This window comes from Gymnoscopelus microlampas, assembly GCF_963454915.1.
Source record: "Gymnoscopelus microlampas genome assembly, chromosome: 5".
Lineage (NCBI taxonomy): Eukaryota > Metazoa > Chordata > Actinopteri > Myctophiformes > Myctophidae > Gymnoscopelus > Gymnoscopelus microlampas.
In genome coordinates this window covers 11,247,222-11,258,306 of record NC_139942.1, presented here as the reverse complement: position 1 = coordinate 11,258,306, position 11,085 = coordinate 11,247,222, and the positions used below count along the sequence as shown (strand labels likewise).

Sequence of the window (11,085 nt, the reverse complement as noted above, 5' to 3'; positions counted from 1 at the left end):
ATAGCAGATAAAGGTAAAAAAAGTAAAAAAAGTAAAAAAAAAGTGGGTGAAATTTGTTTTTGTTTTTTTTGTACAAAAACGAATTACACCCAAAAAACCTTGTTTACCTTGTAAACCTGTGATGTGACAATAAACCTGATTCTGATTCTGATTCTGATTCTGAGATCTACAAGCTCACAACGCGTCGCGCTGCGACAAGTGTAAAATCAGCCATTACGACGCCATCAAGGCCTGCCAAAATACATGTTTGTCGACAAAATCAGCTGTACATTTAGTCGACAAAAACCTTGTGGTATTTAGTCGACTAAAACTAGACTAAAGGTCACGTTTACAAAGTATTGAGGGTTTAAGTCGTTAACATGTCTGAAAATACACATTTAACATGAATCCAATATGTAGTAGACCCCTGAGCTGGTCGACTAGCTGCATACATCCCTAGTTGTCATGCCTGTCTGATGTTAATGTGTGTGTGTGTGTGTGTGTGTGTGTGTGTGTGTGTGTGTGTGTGTGTGTGTGTGTGTGCGTGTGCGTGTGCGTGCGTGTCCGTGCAGGTGGTGGAGAAGCTGATCCGCGGCCTGGCCATGGACGACAGCAGGAACATGTTCGCTCTGTTTGAACACAACGACGTCGCCGATAAAGCCATCGAGAGCCGAGCCGTGGTGGCAGATGTCCTCGCCAAGTTTGAAAAGTAGGAGAGAGAGAGAGAGAGAGAGAGAGTATATGGTGTGGAAGTGTAAGAGCGGATGGGAAGATAATAAGTGTCAGGTGAAGTGTGTGTGCGTGTGAAATATTAGTGGAGAAGACCTCCACACACACACCCAGTCAGTCTCAGAGCAGGTGCGTTAGCGACAAACAGTAGTTTCACGATTTTTCAAAAATAGCAGATCTACAAGCTCATAGCGGGGCACCGAGTGCCGCGCTATGAGCTTGTAGATCTGCTATAACAACGTTTCGGTCGTATGGACGTATAGACCTTCTTCAGGTTTGAAACCCGAAGAAGGTCTATACGACCGAAACGTTAAGTTGTTCTTCGTCCTTTAACACATTTTCTCTTGAAACGCGCAAGTGGCAGTGTGCGGGCATCTCTCCTTTGATATCCTGCGTGTGAAATATGAAATATGAATTGTAGCCATGTCCACAAATAGCCAGGAAATGCTTTCGATATCATGTCCAGAGTGCTTCTTCTTTCCTTTCTTGTCGACAGTGATATTAACGCTAAACTTGGACTTTTCACGGGTGTGGTAGCGATTTAAAGTCAGCCAACATCCAGAATCCTCTCATAACAAATCATTGTAGTGGAGTAAAAGTATAACATTTGCCTCTGGGATGTAGTGGAGTAGAAGTAAAAGTACTGAAAATTTGAAATACTCCAGCAAAGTAAAAAAAAAAAAACTCAAAATTGTACTTAAGTAACAGTACTTGAGTAAATGTACTTAGTTACTTTACACCAAGGCTTCTTGGTAGAAGAAGTCAATTGCTTTTTGCATCACATACGATGCACGCCGGCTAAAACGTGGTGTAACCGTGGTCTCATAATTCTTTCCCCCCCCCCAGGCTCTCAGCCAGTCCAGACGAGATGAACACAGGGTGGAAGTTCTACTTCAAGCTCTACTGCTTCCTAGACACGGACAACGTTCCCAAGGACAGCGTGGAGTTCGCCTTCATGTTCGAGCAGGTAAAGACCTCATACCACGCCTGTCACGATCCTGTAGCACTCGCTGTATCCTGGTACCCTCGCGTCACCAGGCTTTTGCCACCACGGAGGAAAGCCTGGTATTCAACTATAACTGAGCCGTGTGCAGTGGTGAAAAAATACTCAAATATTTTTCTTGGGTAATACTGCAATGTAGAAATGCTCTGTTACAAGTAAAAGTACAAAAGTATAAAAAGGTACTTAAAGTATCAAAAGTAAAAGTACTCGTTACGCAGAATGTCCCGTTTCACAAGTTTTCAAACGTATAAGATTCATAAAAATCCTTTGAAAATAGCCGATCTACAAGCTCACAATGCGTCGCATCGCGAGCTTGTAGATCTGCTATTCTCAAATGGCCGAAATATAAATAGGGTAATAAAGTACCTCAAAATTGTACTCAAGTACAGTACTTGAGTAAATGTACTTATTTACTTTCCACCACTGATAATGACACACTGTCCGTCTGCCTCCCAGGCTCATGAAGCAGTGATTCGTGGCCGGTACCCGGCTCCGGAGGAGACCCTACAGTTCCTGGCCGCGGTGAGGCTCCAGTACCTGCTGGGCGACTACAGCCCCGCTACCTCGGTCCCCGACATGTCCCAGCTGTTCCCCACGGCGCGCCTCCGGGCCCGCGTGCACAACTCCGCCAAGGGCTTCGCTCCGGCGGCCAGCGCTGCCGCTGCCGCCGCGACAGGTTCTTCCTCCGCCTCGGGTTCGACGCAAGGTAATGTCTCTTTTCCACTACAGTGATTTAAGTGAAACGGTATCGTGCCGTGAAACATATTTCTGGATTTTTTTCCCCCATACACTACGGCAGTTTTAGGTATGGTACTAAGAGCCAGTGTTAATTTTGACGACACATTTTGATTTAGTTTTAGTCATAGTCTTTTGAATACAATTTTATTTAGTTTTTGTCATATTTTTGTCTTCTGAAATGTTTTAGTTTTAGTCGACTAAATATCATAAGATTTTAGTCGACTAAATCTACAGTTTATTTTGTCAACAAAAAAATATTTTAGTGGGCCTTGATGGCATCAGAATGGCTGATTTTACTGGCTTTTAATGGCTGAAAATAGCCGATCTACAAGCTCACAACGCGTTGCAGCGCGACATGTTGTGAGCTTGTAGATCTGCTATTTTCAGAGTGCAACACCGGAGCGCAACCAAACATAAAATGACCCTAACATTTTCGTCTCGTTTTCATTTGTCGAAGAAATTGTCAATATATTTAGTCTCAGTTTTAGTCATCATAGCTTTGTTTTTATTTTGTTTTTATTTTGTTTTCGTCAGTGAAAAAAGGTATTCGACAAAAAAATGTTGTCATAGTTTTAGTCGATCTACAAGCTCACAACAAGTCGCAATGTGACACGTTGTGAGCTTGTAGATCGGCTATTTCTTTTTTATAATAAAAAGGAGCGAATATCACGATGTAAACAATAACGCTGATTTCCGATTCCGATCCTAACAGCGTCGGAGCGCGGTGGCGGGACTTCGGAGAAGAAGCGCTCCAGCTTCCTGGAAGGGACGCTGAGGCGGAGCTTCCGCAGCGGCTCGCTGAGCCGCCAGAAGATGGAGGAGGAGCATAGCCTGGAGGCGTGGCTTCGGGAGGAAGTGGGGGCGGTGCGCACGTGCCTGATTGACAAGTGGAAGAAGCTGCAGGGCATGACCCAGGAGCAGGCCATGGTCAAGTACATGGCCCTGGTCAAAGAGTGGCCCGGGTACGGATCCACGCTGTTCAACGTCGAGGTGAGATTAAATGAATTAATAACACGTTTTTATTGTCATGATGATGATGATGATGATGATGATGATGATGACGGCACTGGTCAAAGAGTGGCCCATTGTTGAGCGGAGTCCCCCAGGGCTCTATACTCGTGTATTTTCTATTTTCGCTCGACCTTAAATACCTTCGCTGAAAATGGCCGATCTACAAGCTTACAATGCGTCGTGTTGTAGATCGGCTACAAGTTTTCCCCACGAATATAGATGCTGGGGTTTTAAGTGTAAACCACTTGAACCACAAGCCAAAATAGTGAAAATAGCCGATTTAGCCAAAAATGTGCCGGCTATTTTCACCCCAAAAAAAATCTATATATTTTTTTTATGTTTTTAAGATTTTTGAAAATGTTTTGAGTTACCAAAAAAAAAAAACTCCCTCTCCCATACAAGAGAGATACTGGTAATTACAGACCAAACGATCAGATATCTACTATCCAGTGTTCCGTCTGATAACCTTCTATTCATTAAAATAATTCCCAGATTTTAGCTGTAATGTCTTAGATGATCATTAGGATTTTATTTAGTAGAAAGTAATAACCATGCAAACAAACATGCGTGCTGGTAAAAACATTTCGAGGATAAAACGCAATAAAGTCTAGGACTTATTTCCGTTGTGATGAATAACATAAACACTATTATCAGTTCATTTATCTATAAAGAAGTGCCTTTCGTGCATTTGGGCTCCTCCTACCAGAAAGCCCCCGTTTGTGCCATATTTGCAGGCAATTGGACAACTGGTGTGCTGTGGCAAGGCGGACGCGCACACACAAACACAATCCATTGCTTCCTGAATGGAGCAGCGACATGAGATTTATGCCAAATCACAACACGTCTCAAGACCCTTTTCCATGTATAGAGATGACCGTATAGCAGACCTAACATGACCCCTCATCAGCTTAGCTACGGTAGCGAGCACAGAACTTCCCTTTAACGGGAAGAAGACTCCAGCTGAACCTGACTCTGACTGAGAGGACCATCTGCCTGCCAGAGAGAGAGAGAGAGAGAGAGAGAGAGAGAGAGAGAGAGAGAGACATCACATTCAATGTAACACTATCAATAATTGGCCTATCCAAAAAAAAATATATATAACATACAATATACCCTGAATATGCCCTCAGTAGTGCTTGCAAGACAAAGGAAAATACAAGAGAACACACAGTAAGCATGTCTAATAGTGTTCAAACTGTATAGCCCTGAACCTCCAAATTGATATGTATTTGGCCGCAGACCCCCATCTGACTCCCCCTGGTAACCCCCCAGGACCCTGAGAACCTCTGCTGTACAGAACAGAGAGAGAGAGACCCTTAGAGACAAAAATGCAGAAAGGTGAACATATTTATAATAGTAAAAATAATGAATTGCATTTTATAGCGTTTTTGTAAGTTCTCACTTACTCAAAGCGCTTTACAATGGTTCATACATTCATACATTGGAAGGTGAAGCGGCGAACACCAGCGTCCTCATTTCCCACATTCACACACCGACTCATTGGAGGCAATATACTATAGGGTTCAGTGTCTTGCCCAAGGACACTTCGACATGTGGACAGGAGGAGCCGGGATTCGAACCGCCGGCCCGGATCATTGGACGACCCGTATCTGTTTATCTCTACAGTGTCGTGCCGGGTTGTTCTCAGCAGAGTTGTGGCTAGGCGTCAGCAGTGTGTTAATTGTGTATCGTTGTGTGTTAGAAGTGTGTTAATCATTAACACGCATTAAAAGTTTGCGTGTTGTTGTTGTGTGTTAGCAGCAGAGTGTCAATGTGTGTTATTGTATTGTGTTGCAGTGTCGTGATGGCTCGTTCCCGGCAGAACTCTGGCTGGGCATCAGCAGAGAAGCCATCTCGGTGTACAAGCGAGGAGAGCCCTGGCCTCTGGAAGTCTTCCCCTACGAACAGATCCTCTCCTTCGGCGCTCCGCTGCCCAACGCCTATAAGATCGCCGTGGAGGGACGAGAACTCCTCTTTGAAACCACTCTGGTATGGATTTGTTTTTTTTTAACAAAAAGTGAGACTTTTGTTTGTTGAAAGGTGAAAGCTCTATATTGTGATAGTGATATATAGAGTGCAGTTGCAATAGAGTGTTTGTTCAGTAACAGGGGTCCTCCCTGTCTCTCGAGCTTTTTAGTAAACAGAAAATACATGTTCAGGAAGGCTTGCCAATTTCATCCAAACAGGAGTGAGAACCCCATTTTGTTTCATCACTTCCAATTTCACTTGTTCATCCTGCATCCTGAATGGGTTCTGAAATGTATTTTCTGTTTACTTGAAGAGCTGGAGAGACGGGAAAACCCTGTTACTGAACAAACACTCTACAGAAATGCCTACTATCAAAATATATAACTTTTTTTTAACAAAAAGAAAAGATCACTTATCCACTTTTAGTCCATATAAAGATGTCCATAAAAAGAAAATAGGATAACAACATTGTCTGTCTTTTTTCCAGGTGATGGACATCGCTAAGCTAATGAAAGCGTACATCAGCATGATCGTCAAGAAGCGCTACAGTAACTGTCAATCAGTCAGCAGCCACGGCAGCCAATCCAGTGCCTGGTGAGGCATCCGGCCCCGGCCAAAGTACACACCCACTAATCCCCCCCCCCCGCCCCCCCTCCTCATGACCATTCACCACTTTCAACCGGGGGAGGTTGCTATGGAGGCCGAGGATCGGACAATGATCGCCGGCCAAGCAATCATCTATATCCTCAGCATTTGTGGATGAAGCAGAGTTCGGAAAGCATTTGTGGACATTAAAATGCTTGACTTAAACTTAAAGCGCCGATGCGTGGAAGCAGGCACGCAACTCCGTAAAAATCTGGTTCATGGAGTAGGAGAGGAAATGACGTCTTAACACGGGTCGTGAGCTGGATTCAAACCTGTGATGTCGCGCGATGCTCTGGACATTCCGTACTGTCAGTTCATGGTTCGATTCCCCTGTACCAGCTCTTTTGTACAGTACGTCAATCTGTGGATATAAGACTGTCAAATGAAATGCCTTTGATTATGGTAAACAAACACAGGTGCTGTTAATGCTAACCAGCTAGCTCCGTGTTTCTCATGCTAACATAGTGGGCTGTACGCTATAGGTTTAAGGCTGTACGCTATTGGTTTAAGGCTTTGTTCAGATTGTAGGCAAATCCAATTTATTTGTCAAATCTGGTCTTCCGGACTGACTGTCCACACTGTTATTTCCAAGTCATCAGATCCGATTTGTGTATTCATACATTGCTAAAAGATCCGACACTGTCGTATGATGAGGTAAAAATTAGGCTTCAGTGTGTGCAGAATGAGACAGAAATCTTTGAATCCCATTTCAAACCACCTGGGAATGTGATTCAAAGCCGATTTGCAAACATGTTTATTATGTTTTTTTTTTGTTTTTTTGTTGCTGATTCCAATCTAGATGGGCCATGAATCTGATTTGCGCAGCCAGTGTGAACATAGCCTTTAGTGTTACTGAAACTGTACTATATTATTTACACCCAGGAGGGTTGGGGAAGAGGAGCGCTTGTTTCGTGTGTACCTCAACGTCCTTAAATCACTTGACGACAAGGCAGACGTGCACACACACACACACACACTCAAGGCTTTGTGGCTGGCGAGCCGGGCCCGAGCCAGGAACCGCGAGGGGAGCGAGTGGCCGCGGCAAACGCTTCGTCAAGCGCTCCTTGGCGGCAAACCGTGGTGGACGGAATAGTGTCAGTCTTCCTCAGCCGTCCTGGGGGAAAACCCTAGTGTGTGTATGTTGGGGCAGAAAGAATGTAAAAAAAAAAAAAGGAAGTCAGAAAAGACGGAAACTGTTAAAAGGTCTTAGGAATTCTCTGGGACTCTCGTTAAGGACTGTAATCTGCAGGATTTGACTGTTATGTAAATAATTTGCGGCCAGAGTTCGGTGTCCAGCACTTCAGGTGTGATTGTATTGACGAGGACTCAACGGAGGTCGTTCAAGTGCCTGGTGACGTCACAGATATAACGATGACGTCACGGATACAAGTATGATGTCACGGATACAAAAAACAGACTGAAGACTTTTAGGTTCAGGTTTCCCCTCAAATACCACTTCTGTTCAGAAAGGTGCTGCGTTGTCCCTTGAAACACCCACGGGTTTTGTACCGTGTCAGCCTTAAATCTAACATTCAGTGCATTTCGTCGCTGTCAGGCGGAAACCTTGTACGTCTAAAAGAAGAACCTGGATCCAATGTAGTTATTATTTAGTCACAAGCTCGTGTTAATACATTTCAATATTTATAAAACCAACAGACACAGTTAACCACTTTCAACCTGGCAAACCTATTTTTGGGCAAGTCATAGGTGAACATTTTCACTACAAAAAAACATCCGCAGCACTATGACAAAATATAAAGTAGGGCATTAACTTGTGAAAAAAATGTAACAAGGTTTCTTCCAGACAGTGATGATTTCCAATGTCTTAAAATCTTTTGTCAAAAGCATGGCGCCATGTTGAACCGTTACCAAACCAAAGAGCAATGACACTGTTGAGGGCGGGAAAACGATCGATCATTTTCTCAGCGATTATTCTGTCGACTACTCTGAGACACGGAGTGAGCAGACAGAAAATGGTGCCATCTTATCATGAGCATTAGGTGAGGACCAATTCTACAGTATGAAGATAAGGTTGAAAATAGGTGAAGTGCTCCTTTAAGATTCTCCTTATGCGCGCGATGTAGCCTGGTTCGGAGACTAGATGGTCATACAGTAAGTACAGTATCTTTAAGTTGCTGTAGGTGATATTCTTTGGGTTACAACAACGTTTTTTGTTAAAAGGTTAAAGCTCTATATTATGATAGTAACTATTGCTGTAGAGAGTATGTTCAGTAACGGTATTAAAAATGTACTTGAGTAAAAGTACAAAAGTATTGGCATCAAAATGTACTTAAAGTTCCAGTAAAAGTACTCAATGTGCAGAATGTCCCATTTCACGACAAATCTTTTGAAAATAGCAGATCTACAAGCTCACATCTGTGAGCTTGTAGATCTGCTATTTTCAAATAGCCGAAGTAGGGATAAAGTGGTTAATGCATATTTTGCAATAATAATCAAAATCTACAAAGTAACTAGTTACTAAAGTTTTCAAATAAGTGTAGTGGAGTAAAAGTATAATATTTTCCTCTTGAGATGTAGTGGAGTAGAAGTAAAAGCACTGAAAATTGGAAAAACTCCAGTAAAGTAGAAAATACCTCAAACTTGTACTTAAGAGTAAATGTAGGCCTACTTAGTTACTTGGTTACACCACTGATGAGTTCTCTCTCCTGATTTAGATCAAATTTGTATCCCGACCTGAACATTTATTTTCCGTTTACTAAAGACCTGGTTACTGAACAAACACTCTATACAGTACCATCAGATTACCATCAGATTACCGTCAGAATATATAGCATTTAGCTATTAGCTATGTAACACTTATTTTAACACTAGACAGACAGTACAGTATCGTGAAAACCTTTTCAGAGTGCAGTAGGCTACAGTACAGTATGACACAGTACAGTACAGTATCTTAAACAAAAGTGCCAGCCAGCCTTTAGCATTTCAGTGGAATCACCGCCGGCGGTAGCTCCATTCCAAAGATTTAAACGTGTCCGTTCAGGTTCCCTAACTCAGTGCCTTCTTGTATATAATGTACACTTCCTTTGTATTCATCCATTTGGGGTTCTTTTTTATTATTATAAATGTGCAATGTTATATAAATATTATATATTATATAATCAGCGGCTGTACATTTTATAAGTCTTTGCCTTCTCTCTCTCTTTTTTCTTCCTGAACTATGATGACCACACAGTGATTTTGTTAAAGGTGATTTTTTTAAAGGTATATTTTGTTTTCTTTCCGAACGTACAGAGATGCAAACAGTACCAGTATCTTGTTTTGTTTGTGTATTAGCTTTGTTACTGAAACGATGATTCTAACAATAAACGTATACATATTTATTCTGGTGTTCCATTCATGGTGTTTCTTTTTCACACTGTTTGACACTATATGACCTTTTTTCGAAGGTTTTTGATTGCATGCTATGTTATGTTATGACATTTCTTTGATGGTTTTGACAACTGTAGCAGTGGTTCTCGCAGTGTGGTCCGAGGATCCTGGGGGTCCTTGAGGGGGTTCCAAAGGATCCCCCTCAAGCTAAATTATTCATAGTTAAAGAGTAGTTCACCCAAAAAAGTACTTATTTTCCATCAATAACACAGCCCATGAAGCATTGAATTCATGGAGATTTTTTTTGTTTTTGTCACATTCTTGAGCCAATCATTTGATGATAATAATAATGATGCTAATGTATCCGGTAGGAGACACAAAGGTGACTCTTTGTGTCTCCTACCGGAGAGACTGCTGTGTAGCACAGTGGTTCTCAGACTTGTTTGAATTTCAAGGACCTCCATAACTCTAAGAGTGTGCAAATGGAACTAAATAGACCTGCAAGAGTTACACACCCTAGGGGCCATTTGGAACCCCCTCAATCGAGGAACCACGAGGGTACCTGGACCACACTTTGAGACCCACTGGTGTTGCAGAGCATCTGAGAGAGAGAGAGAGAGAGAGAGAGAGAGAGAGAGAGAGAGAGAGAGAGAGAGAGAGAGAGAGAGAGAGAGAGAGAGAGAGAGAGAGAGAGAGAGAGAGAGAGAGAGAGAGCAATACTTTTTTACTTTTAATCATGTACATTTTTTATTCTGGACTTTTACTTGTAACAGAGTATTTCTCTACATTGCAATATTAATACTTTTACTTAAGTAAAAAAAAAAGTAGTACTTTTTCCACCACTGCACCTAAGCTCTCTGCAAGACCACAATTATACACATACCATCCAGCTGTATGACACAATAGAGGGCTTTCTAAAAAAGAGGGCTTTTCTAAAAAATAAAAACAGATCTGAAGTTGGAGGGACAGAGGCCTAGTTTATGCAAAACAAATTTACACTGTGCAAAGTGCTTTACAGAAGAAACAACAAAAGAAAAACACGAAAAATAAAGGGAAAAAAATTAAGAGTAGGGGGTGTTGTGTCTCATTGGGTCGCCAGTGAAATGTTGATGTGTTGTGCGGCACTCGGTGTGTCGTGCCTACTGCTGGGAGTGCTGGGGAATTTGGCGATCGTTTACTTTGTCCGTATGATGTTGTTGTGTGTGAATAGAGCACCGAAGTCTGAAGTAATTTAAACATCCTAGGTTTGTCACCTGGTTCGCGGTTTTCCGACCCCATTCTGAATCCCCATAGACGTATTTAATATCGCATCAAATATAAGAACTGTATTCCAAAAATAAACAAATGACCCTGGTGGTTTTACTCTTATGGATATGAAGCATCAACTGACGGTGAGAAAACGATAATGGCAGCGTTTCCCAAACGAATTTCAGCTCGTGCTTAGCCTAGAACCTGCGTAGGAGCCTCCACGCAGCTGCGCAGTAGCAACCCCGCTGCGCACTATCTTCGTTAGTAGCAGCTGTGTGTGCCCAACGTGCCATCTAAACTGGCTTCGGGAGACACCATCGCCGTAGGTTCTCAAGCGCACAGCGTTAAGTCTGTGCTAAAACTACATTCGGGAGACAAAAAAATAAAAAGTGTGGAGGCCAAAATCGTCCCCCCGAAAACCTGTTAGGAGTACG

General features: G+C 42.5%; 1 protein-coding gene across 1 annotated transcript in view; it reads left to right on the top strand.

Annotated features, from left to right (window-relative positions):
- Nucleotides 1–9,414, top strand: part of myo10 (myosin X) — a 156,278-nt gene extending 146,864 nt beyond the window's left edge. The window contains exons 40-45 of the mRNA XM_084056351.1: nt 552–688; nt 1,555–1,675; nt 2,168–2,417; nt 3,162–3,439; nt 5,258–5,449; nt 5,916–9,414. Of these exons, the coding sequence (XP_083912477.1) occupies nt 552–688; nt 1,555–1,675; nt 2,168–2,417; nt 3,162–3,439; nt 5,258–5,449; nt 5,916–6,026 (1,089 nt within the window). The 3' untranslated portion in view covers nt 6,027–9,414. The remainder of the gene's footprint in view (nt 1–551; nt 689–1,554; nt 1,676–2,167; nt 2,418–3,161; nt 3,440–5,257; nt 5,450–5,915) is intronic.
- Nucleotides 9,415–11,085: the final 1,671 nt, after the last annotated feature.